At 40.4% G+C, this 15876-nt stretch overlaps 1 protein-coding gene across 1 annotated transcript; it reads left to right on the top strand.

The window, feature by feature from the left end:
* The first annotated feature begins 12617 nt into the window (after positions 1-12617).
* On the top strand, positions 12618-12955 carry LOC105540332 (late cornified envelope protein 1C-like). The gene has a single exon (XM_011980882.1). The coding sequence runs from the start codon at positions 12618-12620 to the stop codon at positions 12948-12950; it is 333 nt and encodes a 110-aa protein (XP_011836272.1). The 3' UTR covers positions 12951-12955.
* Positions 12956-15876: the final 2921 nt, after the last annotated feature.

Here is a 15876-nt window from a genome sequence, read left to right as displayed (position 1 = left end):
CACATTTTTTAAGGGTCTGTCATCTCACGGACCTTCTACCAGACTCTTTCCTTATATTATTTTACTGGCTGGCACAATACCCTTAGAGATATCTGTATCACTATCTGTACTTTTAAACTGAGGAACAAACAAGAACAACAAACTAAAAAGGAGTCAAGTAAAGTAATTTTCACAAGTACACACAGACATTAGATGGCAGAACCAGGACAGTTTTCTAGCCTGTCTGACTGCAAGCTCTTAAATATCATGGAATGCATCAGGGGTCAGCATTTCTTTTCTTTTCCTTTTTTTTTTTTTTTTTTTTTTTTTTTACAAGCTGTAAGAGAATAAATATTTTAGGCTTTGGGAACCATAGTATCTCTATCCCAGTTACTCAGCTCTCCATTGTAGTGTGAAAAGAACCACAGACACAATCAGTAAAATAAAGAATGTGGCTCATTATCTGAGTCAGAGAAATAAAACTTTATGGAGCGTGAAATTTGAATTTAACATAATTTTTATATGTTGTAAACATTTTCCTTTTTTGCTTTCTTTTCTCGACAATTTAAACACATAAAAACCTCGCAGGCTATCCAAATCAGGAAGCAGGCAGATTTGGGCTGCAGACAGAAGTTAGCTGACCCCTGGTAGCCTGGGAGGATTACCTAGACTTAAGTGGGAATATGTGAAAGAATCTCTAAATTACAGCCCAAACTCAGCTGCCAAGAGCCAATGAGTTCCACGAGCAACAAGAAGGAACAAAGGAATTGGGAGCCAATGTGCAAAAACTAGAACTAAAAAGCAGTCAAGGCTGGGATTTACCAGGAAGAATGGGACAGAAAGTCATGTATAAATTGTCCTCACCCTTTTTTTTTTTAAGCAGCCCTACTCCTATTCAGCAGCAGCTGCCCTCAGCCTGGGGAGGGAGACAGGTGAGGAGCTGCCAGTCACCACCCATCACAGGACCCACGTGGGTATCAGGAGGCGAGTCCTCTCATGCCCAGGCCCTGTCTCACCACAGGAGGCAGAAACTCAGGCTGGGATAAAAGGGCTCAGGGCCAGAGCACCCTATTCACTCACTTCCTGAGGTGCTGAAGGACCCTGTGCTGCCTGTGACTTTGGTATGTGTCCTCTGGAAACAGGAGCAGGGGCTTCCACAGAGGGATGCTCAGATCAGGGTAGGAGGGGTGGTGGGCAGGGCCTCCGCGGCTGGAGGCCATGTTGTTAGAGGTGGGGAGTTTTCTTGAGAAGACTGATGGAATGGGGGACAGGGAGGAGACTGCTAACAACTGGGACAGAAAGAAGAACGGGCTGGCTGTGCCTTTGGGCTCCGAAAACACTGCTCTAGGGTGGAGCAGGTCCCTTGGGATGGGAAACCTTGAAGCGCAGAGACCTGGGGCACTCTGATAGGCCACAGGAAGGAAGCCCACCTCTGAAAATACAGCCTTGTCCCTGTCTGCAGGGAAGAGCTGGAGCCATGGACAGGGGACCAGAGGCTCCTTTGGGCTTATGGAACTGACATTTTTATGGGTCCGGGATTCGTTCACAAACTTCTCAGGTTGATTAAGACACACCAAGCCCGAGACCTACCATGCCAGCCCATCAGCTTTAACAAGTGGTGATCTGAGGAAGTCCTAGCTCCAGCCTGAGATCAAGAGGCCAGGATTCAAATTCCAGGGCTGCAGGAATTTATGGGTTTGTCTGTCTCTGCTTCAACAAAGTGAGTTTACTGAGCCAGGAATATCCAAGATCTTTCATAGTATGGATCTTACAGAGTAAAACTACCTTGCAAGTTACAAAAGGTAGTGACTATTATTTGTTTTTAAGAAATAATTTTCCCTAAATGACCTATAAATCACATAATTTCAGGATGTGAAGACATATTCGGAATAATTTATTCATTCGCTTACAACACTTTAGACTGTCAAATGCATTTTGTAATATTGTTTGGTCTTAGTTTACTATTTTGTGTAACAGATAACACACAAGGGTATCCTGAGCTTGCAAAGAGATGACGAGAGATTTTGGGGAAAGTATTGGAAGTGAAACTACTGGACATGATGTTTCTATAATTATAAGTCATGCTAAGAGTGTCAGAGGGGCAGGGGTGACCTCTGCCTAGGTCTGATTTTCTGTCTGACTCTCCCTCAGCTCCTAAGTACCTACTGCCGAGATGTCCTGCCAGCAGAGCCAGCAGCAGTGCCAGCCCCCTCCCAAGTGCACGCCCAAGTGCCCTCCCAAGTGCCCCACACCCAAATGCCCCCCAAAGTGTCCCCCTAAGTGCCCTCCAGTTTCTTCCTGCTGCAGTGTCAGCTCCGGAGGCTGCTGTGGCTCCAGCTCTGGGGGCTGCTGTGGCTCCAGCTCTGGGGGCTGCTGCAGCTCTGGGGGTGGTGGCTGCTGCCTGAGCCACCACAGGCGCCGCAGGTCCCACTGCCACAGACCTCAGAGCTCTGACTGCTGCAGCCAGCCATCGGGGGGCTCCAGTTGCTGCGGAGGGGGCAGCGGCCAGCACTCTGGAGGCTGTTGCTGAAGTGGACCTTGACTTCGTCTTCCTTCCGATTCTGCCTGAATAGCTGAGAGGTTCCAGCAAAAGCTTGAAGTCTTGCCTGGAGAATCCCTCTGGCCTGGTGTCAGGAAACCCAAAATCTTTCTCCTTAATGGCCTTCAGAGACTTTCTTCTGCATATCCATGGCTTCCCTGGGAACGCCAAAGCACACACCTAGTTCCTGCCCAGCTCACATTGCTGTATTCTGCTGCCTAAACTGAAGAAATAAAGTCCAGAATCTGCTCCCCAACTTGTTACTAGCCTGCCTGATTTTCCCGTTTGTGTCATCCTTGTTCTGCTCCCCTGTGTCTGCTGGTGGCTGCTGAGGCCTTGGTGGACAGAGGATGGGGAAAGGGTTCAGGAGGAAAAAGCTTGCATTTTTGTGTTTTTGTGTTTTTTCTTCTTTCTGTGTTTTCCTTTTAAACGAAGGGACTGAAGTAGTTTTAAGAAGCATTGTTCTTTCAAATTCTGGTTCCTTTTACCGATGGAAGTGTGTCCCTTAGGCATGACCAGGAGGCCTCTTCACTCTTGTGTTCCTCGGTCCCCACTCCTTCCACTAACAATCTCCCCGGACTCCTCCTCCGTATTGTATGTGCATGCATTTACACACACATATGTACATGCACATAGGTGAAATGAATTTGCATTGTAAAAAAATTACATCACATTTGGTGCTGTATAATTTGCATGCAATAAAATTCAATAAATTTAAATGCAAATTTAAATGAGTTTTGTCAGCTATTTATAGCTGTATAACCACAATTGCAATAACACACCAAAAATGTAGTTAATTTATTGAGAAGATTTTCAAAATAACACAAAATCTAGAATACATAAGTGAAAATGTGGTACAGTTAACCACATTAAAATTAAATTCTAAGTATCAGATAGTACCACTAAAGGCATGGAAGGATAAAAAATTAACTTGGGAAAATTATAATATATGTGATAGGGAGATGACTCATATTGGTAAGAAACAGAGTTCATGAAAATTGAGTAAACAAATGTTCCTATAAAAGTTTTGGCAGAATTCATATTTAATTCTCAAATAATTAATGAAGAAAATCAATAACTTCTGAAATTACATTTTAAAAGCAATTTAATCTCATTAATAAACAAAAAGCGTAGCTCATCTTTTAGGGATGAGAACTCATCTACTGGTTCATAAGCTTTTTGTGAGCTTTTCAGCTCATGAAACATGGCTGTTGAAGCTGTGTGGAAATGATCACTTACTCTTTGTAATTTAGAATGCTAACTGGCATAACAATTCATGCAAAAGATTTGGTGACTAATTTATTCATTTAACAATACTTATCGGATTTCTAGTATTAGGCAAATGAGACACAATATAATAATAATAAATAGATATTTAAGAGTGTTCACTGCTGAGGTAACATCAAATGATGACATAAGATGGTAAATAAGGAATCTCCAGGCTCTAGCTCACTTCAGAGACATTGGACAATGATATACAGACCAAAACATCTTTCTGAAAACTTTAAAAGCAAGGTAAGAAGCTTCAGTAACCAAGCAAATCTTTAATAAAGAAAGTAACCATACTCAAATGGTAGGAAATTTTGTGGTGCTTTTGCTCACCCCTACCCTTTCCCATCTTATGCATAATGTGGTGTGGTCAGAGGAGGCTGCACAATTTCTCGGCCTTTCTTACAGATGGAAGGAAAAGAGTGGAACTTGCATGCAAGATTGTAGGTTGTGTGAGGACTGTGTGAGGAACTGATTTGTGTCTTACCTGATTTTAGAGCACCAATGAGTCAGTGGCATAGTCTGGATATTCGGTTGAAGGTTGCTGAAAGCAGAGGCTGCACTGTGGCATGAAACAGCTGCAAGGGGACTGCAGACTTGCAAGTGCCTAAAGATAAGAGATTAGCAGCAGAGGAACAAAATTGGCAAAGGCTCCAAGAAGAAGCAAGAGTAAGACTCTCTGAAAAATTTAGACATTTAAAAGCAGTCAGGGAACTGAAACAAAAGTGTCTGTGCACACACACAAACACAAACACAAGCACAAACACATGCTCAGGGAAGGTGCATCCCCAGGACAGGTTTGAGAGGACCCTAAGCCTTCACACTACGCTGAAGGTTCTCCACTGCACAGAGCCGGCTCCCAAAGATGGAGAGACATGGCTGTTTTTGCAAACATCTAATTTTCAACAACAACAACAAAAACACAAGGCGTGCAAAGAGACAGAGAATTGACCTACTTACAGAAACAAAATATATCTCTAGAAACTGACTTTAAAGAAACACAAGCCAATGAATTCCTTGAAGAAGCTTTAAAACAACTGTCTTAAATGCTCAAAGAATTAAAGGAGAACACACAGAGAGGACCAATTAAGAAAATTATGTATTAACAAATAAAAATATCAACAGATAGAAATTATTTTTACAAAGACTCACACAGAAATTCTGGGGCTGAAGAACACAATAACTTCATAGAAAAATGATTCAGAGACGTTCAACAGCAGAGTCAAAGAGGCAGAGACAAGAAAGAATCAGTAAATGGAAGACAAGTTATTTGAAATTACTGAATTTGAGGAGGAAAATGAAAAGAAAATAAAGTGAAAAGAACCTAAGAGACTTATTAGACAAATTAGACTTTAACTCAAAGACTGTTACGAAAGACAAATAAGGACATTGCATAATGATAAAAGAAATAATTTAACAAGAATATAGAATCATTATAAACACATATGTGCCTCAAATCAGAACTCTGACATATATGAAGCAAATACTGACAGAATTAAATGGAGAAATGGAGAGGTCTTCAATAATAGTAAGAGACTTCATATTCCACTTTCAGTAACAGATAGAGAACAACCATGCAGAATATCAATAAGTATACAGAGGACGTGGAATACACTATACATCAATTGGACCAAAAAGACATATGCAGAACACTCCACCTGAGATCAGCAGAGTACACATTTATCTCAAATACACATGCAATATTCTCCAGGATGGGCCACATACGGAAGCCCACAAAACAAATCTTAATAAATGTTAAAATACTAAAACTATACAAAGTATTTTTTTCCAACTACAATGGAATAAGACTAGAATTCAGCAGCAAAAGGAAAACTGGAAAATCCACAAATATGTGGAAATTAAACAACACACTCTTATACAACCAATGGGTCAGAGTAAAAATTACAAAGGAAATTATAACACATCTTGAGAAAATGAAAATGAAAATGCAGCATACCAAAATTTATGAGATGAAGAGAAAGCAGTGCTAAGAGAGGAATTTATACCTATAAACTCTTACATTAAAAAAGAAAAAAACCTCAAATCAGCAACCTAGTTTTACACCTTAAGACTTAAGAAACAAACAAACAAACAAAAAAACCAAAAAAACAAAAAAACAAAAAACAGTCTGCATCAAAGCTGGTAGAAGGAATGAGGAAATAAAAAAAGATATAATAAATGAAACAAAAAATAGAAAAATCAATAGTGAAAGTCAACAAAACCAAAAGTTTGTTCTTTGAGAAGACTACCAAAATTGATAAACCTTTCACTAGCTTGATGAGGAAAAAAGAGAAGAATCAAAGAGCTAAAATCAAAAATGAGAGGGAAGGCATTACAACTAACTCATAGAAATAAAAAGTTATAGGAGAATACCATGAACAATTGTATGCTAAATTGGATAACCTAGATGAAATGGATAGACCCCTAGAAACAAATCTGAGCAGATCTATAACTAACAAAGAGATTGAATCCGTAATCAAAACTCTGCCAACAGAATAAAGTGCAGGACCAGACAGCTTCACTCATTAATTCTACCAAACATTTGAAGAGAAATCAACACGATTCTTAGTCAATGCTTCCAAAAAAATTGAAGAAAAGAGGACACTTATGAATTCATTCTCTGAGGCCAGCATTATTCTGATGCCAAAGCCAGAAAACTACATAACAATGTCTTTGGTGATATTGAGGGATGATAAAAATCCTCAACAGCACATTAAAAGGATTATACACTATGACTAATTGTGAATTATTCCTCAAATAACAAAACCGATCTTGAAGAAGAAAAATATAGTTAGAGTCACACACTCCTGACTTTAAAACTTATCACAGACAGACATAGTGGTGCATATCTATAGTCTCAGCCACTCAGGAGGCAGAGGATAGAGGATCTCTTGAGCCCAGGAGTTCTAGACAAGTCTGAGCAACATAGTGAGACCTTGTCTCTAAAAAAAAATAAAAATAAATTAATGCAATTAATTACAACAAAGTAACCATAATGAAAATAGTGTTTTATTGGCATAAAGGTAGACATATAGGTCAATGAAATAGAAGAGTAGCAGAGAAACTTAAAATAAATAAATCCTCATATATATGGTCAAATTATTCTTTTTTGTCCAGAAACAGGATCTTGCTATGTTGCCCAGGCAGGACTCAAACTCCTGGACTCAAGCAATCCTCCTGTCTCAGCCTCCTGAGTAGCTGGAACTGTAGGCACAAACTATCATGCCTAGCTGATCAAAATGATTCTTGACAAGGGTGCCAATACCACTCAATGGAGAAAGGACAATCTTTTCAACAGGTGGTGTTGGGAAATTTAGATATGCACATGCAAAAGCATGAAGCTGGACCCTCAGCTTACACCATACACAAAAATTAACTCAATAAGGATCAAAGACATAAACATAGAGTTAAAACTACAGGCTGGGTGTGGTGGCTCACGCCTGTAATCCCAGCACTTTGGGAGGTCAAGGCAGGAGGATCACAAGGTCAAGAGACAGAGACCAGGCTGGTCAACATGGTGAAACTCATCTCTACTAAAAATACAAAAATTAGCTGGGCATGGTGGCACACGCCTGTAGTCCCAGCTACTTGGGAGGCTAAGGCAGGAGAATCGCTTGAACCTGGGAGGTGGAGGTTGCAGTGAGCCGAGATCGTGCCACTGCATTCCAGACTGCTGCCTGACAGAGTGGGACTCCATCTCAAAAAAAAAAAATTCCTAGAAGGAAACATAGGAGGAAATCTTCATGACATTGGATTTGACAATGATTTCTTGGCTATGATCCCAAAAGCACAGGCAACAAATGTAAAAATAGATAAATTAGACTGCATAAACATTAGAAATGTATGTGCATCAGTGAACAAAATCAATACCATGAAAAGGAAATCTTTGTTATGGGAGCAAATATTAGCAAATCATGTATCTGGTAATGGGTTGCTATCCAAAATATGTAAAGAACCCCCACAATTAAACAAGTAAACAAAAAAACCTTATTAAAAATGGGAAAAAAAGACTTGAATAGGCACTTATCCAAAAGAAATTTACAAATGGCCAAAGGATACATGAAAATATACTCAACACCATTCATAATTAGATTAAATTATTTAAAGAAAAATCCACAATGAGATACCACTTCAAACCCAAGAGAATGGCGACTATAAAAAATAAAGCAAAACAAAACAGAAAATGACAAGTGTTGGTGAGGATGTGGAGGAATTAGAATGCTTGTGCACTGTTGGTGAGCATGTAAAATGGTATAATTACTATGAAAACGAGCATGGTGATTCCTCAAAAAGTTAATAGAATTAACATATGATCCAGCAATTCCACTTCTGGGTATATGCAATACAAAAGGATTGAAAGTAGAGTCTTGACAGGTTACTTGTACACCCGTATTCATAGCTTTATTATTCACAATAGCTAAAAGGTGGAAGCAAAGCAAGCATTCACCGCTGGATGATTATAGAAACAAAAGGAGGCATATACATACAATGTGATATTACATGGCCTTAAAAAGCTAAGAAATTTATGCACATGCTACAATATGAATGAATCCTAAAGATATGCTAAATCAAAAAGTCACAAAAAGACAAACACTGTACGATTCCACTTATGTGAGATACAAGGAGTAGTCTTTTTCATAGAAACAGAAAGTAAAATGGTGAGTGCCAGGGGCTGGGGAGAGGGAGTAAGAGAGAACTGTTGTTTAATGGGTGTAGAGTTTCAGTGTTGCAAGAAGACAAAAATTCTAGAGATCGGTTATACAACTATGTGATTCTATTTAACATTACTAAACTGTACACTAAAAAAATGATTAAGGCAGTAAATTTTGGATTATGTATTTTGCCAAATTTTTTAAGAAAAGTGTTCACTGCAAGAATTTAGGAGAGTTCAGCACAGTTGCAGTATATCGATATATTAACAATTATAACAATAACCGCAATAAAAATATTTTTAAAAGATACTATTTAAATAGAACAGAATTTTCTTCCAGACTTTAATAGCATTTTTTCATCACTGTAATTGTTTAAAGGGTTGTAGATATGGAAAGAACAAAACAAAGACTACTAACTTAACTTGTTACTGGTTATAGAACACACACACAAAAATTATTCCATTTGAATTATTTCTGGTTAGATCTCAATAGTATTCACTCACTTCCCATAAGTTGGTGAATTTTTGACTACCTAAAAGAGAAAACACCTTGACAAATAGGAAATTTCAGAAAGTCAATACTTTGCTGGACAAGATATCCTATTTGACCTAATAGCAAAGCCACGATATCTCACAGCCAAGATTCAAGTTCCAATCTTCCTAATACAACTATGTTGCTGACTCATCACCTACATCCAAGTTAGGTCAGTTGAGAGCTTGGGTGTTGCCCTGCATAAAGACGGAGGCATGGACCAGATGGCATCCCAGCCCCATCATCCCAGCCCCATCATCCCAGCCCCATCATCCTAGATACCAGGAGTTGAACTTCTGAGTAGACCTGCCATTGTGACAACCTGGGAACCAATGTCCTGACCACTCCTCCATTACTAAGCCCTTTGGAACAATCTGAGCAGGAGAACAAACGTCATACCCAGGAGAGACGGTGGCAGACCTCTCAGGGTGATGTGGCCCACACACCTCAATGAGCCTGTCTCAGAGTGTGTCTCCTATGAGGGTGACCTGAGTCATAAGGAATAGCTATTTATAAACTGTAAACCAATGCTAATACCAATGAGAGGATTTAAAAGTCATTAAATATCCATTGTGCGCATAGCCTTGTGTTGAAAAATGTAGGTAAAGAAATATGAAACACCCAAGGCAGGCCATCAAAGAATTTACTATTATGTCATTAGAGTGATACGCCACAGGAAGGGAAAAAAATTGAGATTGAGCCACACTGTCCTGGAAGGACAGAGGCCATGGCATGCACTGCAGGGAGAAGCATAATCAAAGTACAGAATATAATCCAGTTCCGTTTCAGAACATTTCTGAGAGTAGACAACAAAGACTTAAACTAAAGGGAGAACACAAAGTATTATTTCACTGCAGGAATTTGGACATTTATCCTTATACAGTGTGTAATCATGAACAAGACTTTACTAATGACTTAGCGTTAATTATGCACAGGGATGGGAGAGTGTTTTCTTGGATGTCATAAAAGAACAGAATCAAAGATACACTACAAGTGTTTGGAGATACTACGTTGTCAGAGGAGTCTAGGCAGCTGTAATAGTTGATGCTCTGAGAAAGGGGGTACCCACACACACACCTCTCTCTCAATATGTAAGCTCTGTGTATGTGTTTATAAATACACATGTATCTCCACCACGTTTTGGTTAGGGTCACCATGTCCATTGTGACCTAGACATCATTCCCAAGTTCTGGGCATATCCAGAGTCTGTCAGGGGCTGGGAGGAAGAGGACTTGTCCCTCATATGATTTAATCTGGCTTTTCTTGGTCTTCCTCTGAAGAAATAGTTTAATTTGTGGATAACCTTGCAGTCATGGCTGTCTTAGTGACTAGTGTGTCCTAGAATGAACAGGAGCCCATTTCATTAATATCCTAAAAATGTAAAAATTCAAAGCATTCCATTCATATAAATCCTGTGGACATGTAGAAAGCTAGTGATTCTAGTGGAGAGAGAGGATAGGGGCCTCCAAAGTAGCAGCATAAACACATTCACATTAAATATTAAGGACTCCTGTTCTTAAAAGGCACCCGTCCCCTTATGTTCCAGGACGGGGTCCCACCAGCCATTTGACCCCACATGGAAGCATAGACTTATAATGTCTCACAACCATGTCTCTTTTCTTTCTCTTTCTCATCTGTGACCGTCATCCGGTGCTCCCAGTGTGAACCCAGAAAAGTCCAGATTCTCACACTAATACTAAGAGCACAGCTGGGGCTTCTTGTTTCTCTGATGAGCCGCTTCCTGGGTCACATCTCAGTGCTGACACATCAAAGACCCCACCAGAAGAAAAGGGCTATTTAAAAGCAAACAGATCACCAACAGCCAGACTCACTCTCGTTAGAAAAAAGCTGCGCTTTGTTTAAGATCAGTATATTCACTCTGTATTCAGCAAGGTATGAATGTTTCACTTAGTCAGAGCCTAGAATGTTTCAGTCTCTCTGTCAGGCATCTTATCTCTTTTTTGTGTTAATTTATTGACTTTCACAACTAACTAATTCTTCTGTAACTAATTCTTTTTCATCTTCCAGCTTTATGGTTTAAAAAACCGTACAGGCTAAATAGTTTCAACAGTTCCACCTCGCAGGGCCTAGTCCTGGGCCGGGTTCTACTTCAAGGGTTTTACTTGTATAGATGTCTACATTGCACCCACAGCCACACAGCTTGGTGGTGCACAGGGACAGAAGTAAACATGCATGGAAACCTCAGGGATTAGTACTTCAACTTCAACCCAGGCTACATGGAGCATCAGGTACTTCGGAAGAGACAGAAATGAGATAGGTCCTAAGTTCTAAGACTGAGAACTGAGAGGCTCTCAGGGAAGCAGCCTTCAAGTAAATGAGGTGGGTGATGGTAGGAGTTATCTGGAACCCCATTTCAAGTAGGCACTTTCCTATCTGGGAGTGGCTGCTTTGAGCCTGGGGAAGAGAGGTAGGTGTGGAGCTGTCAGTCACCACCCATCACAATTCCCACGTGGGTGTCAGAAGGAAGGTCTTCTCATGCCCAGGCCCTGTCTCACAGCTGGGGCAGAGCCCAGGCCAGGATAAAAGGGCTCCGGGCCAGACCACCCATCCACTCACCTCCTGAGGTGCTGAAGAACCCTGTGCTGCCTGTGACCCCGGTAAGAACAGCAGCAGGGATGCTTAGAACAGAGCAGGAGGGAAGGAAGGGCGGGGCCTCAGGGGCTAGGGCCATGTTGTCAGAGGTGGAGAGTTTAGAAAAGACTGAAGGGGCAGGGGCAGAAAGGGGTCTGGCACTAACTGGGAGCAGAAAGGAGAAGAGGAAAAGAGCTGGCTGGCTGTGCCATGTGCCTTTGAACTCCAGAGGAAACGAACTGCTCTGGGATGAGGTGGGTGGTCCAGAATGGGAACCTTGAAGCAGAGAGACCTGCTCCACTCTGGCAGCCCACGGGAGGGAAGCCCACTTCTGAAGATACAACCCTGTCTCTGCCACAAGGGAAGAACTAGAGCTGTGGACATGGGACTAAAGGCTCTTTGGGGTTTGTGAACCCCACATTTTCATGGGTCTGAGATTTGTTCACAAACTTCCCAGCTTGGTTAGCACTCACCAAGCCTGAGACCCACTGTGTCAGCCCATCAGCCTGAGCAGATGGTGAGTGAGGAAGTCTGAGCTCCAACCTGAGATCAGGGGGTCAGGGTTCAAGTACTAGGTCTGCAGCAGTTGCTGAGTTTATCTGTCTCTATCGAAGTGAGTTTACTGACTAGTAGTCTCCAAGATCCTGTGCAATGCTGACCTTCCCAAGTAAAATTGTCTTGCAAGTTATGACCAGAGAGAATGACTGCCTCTTCTCCTTTAAAAATAAATTTTCCTTAAATGACTCGTAAATCAGACAATTTCAGTCTGAAGACATATTTGTAATAATTTCTTCCTCCACTGACAACACATTAGCATCTTAGATGCATTTTGCAATATTGTTTAGTCTTAGTTTACAATTGTCTGACATTCAAAGATATCCGAAGCTTGAAAAAGGTGATGTGAGAGTTTGAGGAAGTTATTGGAAATAAAACTACTGAAGATGATGCATTTATACGTGAGAGATGTTAAGAGTGTCACAGGGGCAGAGGTGGCCCCTGCCTGCGTCTGACTTGTTATTTGACTCTCCTTCAGCTCCTGAACACCCACCGCCAAGATGTCCTGCCAGCAGAGCCAGCAGCAGTGTCAGCCCCCTCCCAAGTGCACCCCTAAGTGCACTCCCAAGTGCCCCGCCCCTAAGTGTCCCCCAAAGTGTCCCCCTAAGTGCCCTCCAGTCTCTTCCTGCTGCAGTGTCAGCTCCGGAGGCTGCTGTGGCTCCAGCTCTGGGGGCTGCTGCAGTTCTGGGGGAGGTGGCTGCTGCCTGAGCCACCACAGGCACCGCAGGTCCCACTGCCACAGACCTCAGAGCTCTGACTGCTGCAGCCAGCCATCGGGGGGCTCCAGTTGCTGCGGAGGGGGCAGCGGCCAGCATTCTGGAGGCTGTTGCTGAAGTGGACCTTGACTTCGTCTTCCTTCCGATTCTGCCTGAAGAGCTGAGAGGTTCCAGCAAAAGCTTGAAGTCTTGCCTGGAGAATCCCTCTGGCCTGGTGTCAGGAAACCCAAAATCTTTCTCTTTAATGGCCTTCAGAGACTTTCTTCTGCATATCCATGGCTTCCCTGGGAACGCCAAAGCACACACCTAGTGCCTGCGCAGCTCACACTGCTGTATTCTGCTGCCTAAACTGAAGAAATAAAGTCCAGAATCTGCTCCCCAACTTGTTACTAGCCTGCTTGATTTTCCCGTTTGTGTCATCCTTGTTCTGCTCCCCTGTGTCTGCTGGTGGCTGCTGAGGCCTTGGTGGACAGAGGATGGGGAAAGGGTTCAGGAGGAAAAAGCTTGCATTTTTGTGTGTTTTGTGTTTTTTCTTCTTTCTGTGTTTTCCTTTTAAACGAAGGGACTGAAGTAGTTTTAAGAAGCATTGTTCTTTCAACTTCTGGTTCCTTTCGTGTATGTAACTGTGTCCCTCAGGCATGGCCAGGAGGCCGACTTCATCCTCCTTCTCACTATCACCTCTTCACTCTTGTGTTCCTCGGTCCCCACTCCTTCCACTAACAATCTCCCTGGACTCCTCCTTCAGATTGTATGTACACATAGTAGACATGTAAATATAAGTGTGTGTATGTGTATATATACACATATATTTTTATATACACACATTATATGGAATAAATCCTTAGTTTTTAAATCTAAATCACTTTTATTGATGTATAATTTTCACACAATAAAACTCCTTTTTAAAATATGCAATTCAATTAGTTTTACCAAATGTATACACTCTTGTAACCACAATTAATAGGAACACTCTAAAATTGTAGTTGATTATTTATTAATCATTATTTGCAGTAAGGTTTAAAAATAGGCTGTAAGTTTATAGATTTATTTCTGGATTTTCTGTTTTGTTTTTTTGGTCCATACGTCTGTTTTTATGCCGGTACTATACTGTTTTGGTTAGTAGAACTTTGTAGTATAATTTGAAATCAGGTAGCACGATGCCTTCAGCTTTATTCTTTTTTGCTCAGGACCACTTTTGCTATTTGGAGTCTTCTATGGTTCCATAAAAATGTGAAGCCTTTTTTTTCTGTTGTATTAGTCAGGGTTCTCCAGAGGGACAGAACTAATAGGATATATGTATACATGAAAGGGAGTTTATTAGGGTGAATTGGCTCACATGGTATTTCAACAGAGATTGCACTGAATCTGTATATTACTTTGAATACTGTAGACTTTTTAACAATATTAATTCTTCCAGTTCATGAGGTTGAGACACCTTTCCATTTGTTTGTGTCTTCTTCTATTTCTTTCATCAACGCTTTTAGCTTTCGTTGTAGTTCTTTCACTTCTTTGGTTAAATTTATTTCTGGCTATTTTATTTTTTGTGGCTATTATAAATGAGATTGTTTTCTTGATTTATTTTTCAGATAGATTTCTATAAGGGTCTAGAAACACTGCTGATTTTTGTATGTTGATTTTGTATCCTGCCACTTTGCTAAATTTATCAGTTCTAAGAGTTTCTTGGTGGCGTCTTTAGTTTTTCTAAATATAGTATCACATTATCTGCAAAAAAGGATAATTTGACTTCTTCCTTTCAAATCTGGTTGCCATTTATCTCTTTTCCTTGGCTAATTACTCTGGCTAGGACTTCTACCCTATGCTGAATTAAAGTGGTGAAAGTGGGCATCCTTGTCTTCTTTTACACTTAGTAGAAAGCCTTTCCATTTTTCTTCATTCAGTATGGTATTAGGTGTGGGTTTTATCACGTTGAGGCATGTTCCTTCTACAGGTAATGTCTTGAAGGATTTTAACCACCAAGAGATGCTGAATTTTATTGAATGCTTTTTCAGCATCTATTGACAAAACTTAAACTAGACCAAGAAGAAAAGAGAGAAGCCCCAGAAAAATAAAATCAGATAAAAAATGAAACATAATAACTTATATCACCACAATATAAAGGATAATTAGAGACTTATGAACAACTGTACACAGACAAATTTGAAAACCTAGAAAAAAAACAAAAAAATTACTGGACAACCCACCCAGATTAAACCATAAAGAAATACAGAACCTGAACAAACCAATAATGAGGAATGAGATTAAAGCAGTAATAAAAAGTTTCCCATCAAGAAAATGCCCCAGACCTGATATATTCCTTACTGGATTCTACCAAACATTTAAAGAAGAACTAATTCTGATTCTACTCAAACTACTTCCAAAAATTGAAGAACACCAAACACTTCTAAACTCATTCTACAAGGCCAGAATCATCCCGGTATCAAAACCAAACAGACACACTAGAAAAAGAAAACTACAGACCAATATCTCTGATGAACATAGATGCAAAAATCCTCAACAAAATGCTAGCCAACAGAATTCAACAGTACCCTAAAAAAATTATTCACCATAATCAAGTGGGATTCATCCCAGAAATGCAAGAATGGTTCAACGTATGCAAATAAATAGGCATAATGCCTCAAATCAGCAGCATCAAGGCTGAATAATATTCCCTCTGCTATACAGTATATATATTCAGAATCTTTAAAATTCACTCACCCACTGACAGACATTTAGGTTGTTTCCAGATCTTGGTTATTGCTAATAATGCTGAAATAACGCTGGGAGTACAGATATCTCTGGAAAATACTGATTTTATTTCCAGAAGTGGAGTTAGTAGATCATGAAGTAGTTTTATTTTCTTTTTAGGAAATTCCATATGGTTTTACATAATGGCTGTACCAATTTATATTTCCACCAACAGTGTACAATAATTCCCTTTTTGCCACATCCTTGCCAACACTTGTTATATTTCATCCTTCTGATAATAGCCACTTTAACAGGCATGAAGTGATATCTCATTGTGATTCAGATTTGCGTTTCCCTG

The sequence above is a fragment of the Mandrillus leucophaeus genome, unplaced genomic scaffold (genome assembly GCF_000951045.1).
Source record: "Mandrillus leucophaeus isolate KB7577 unplaced genomic scaffold, Mleu.le_1.0 Scaffold1049, whole genome shotgun sequence".
Lineage (NCBI taxonomy): Eukaryota > Metazoa > Chordata > Mammalia > Primates > Cercopithecidae > Mandrillus > Mandrillus leucophaeus.
This window is presented reverse-complemented; position numbering and strand designations above follow the sequence as displayed.

Bases quoted from the DNA above. Each gene is read 5' to 3' on its own strand.
- LOC105540332 (XM_011980882.1), top strand. From the start codon at position 12,618: ATGTCCTGCCAGCAGAGCCAGCAGCAGTGTCAGCCCCCTCCCAAGTGC.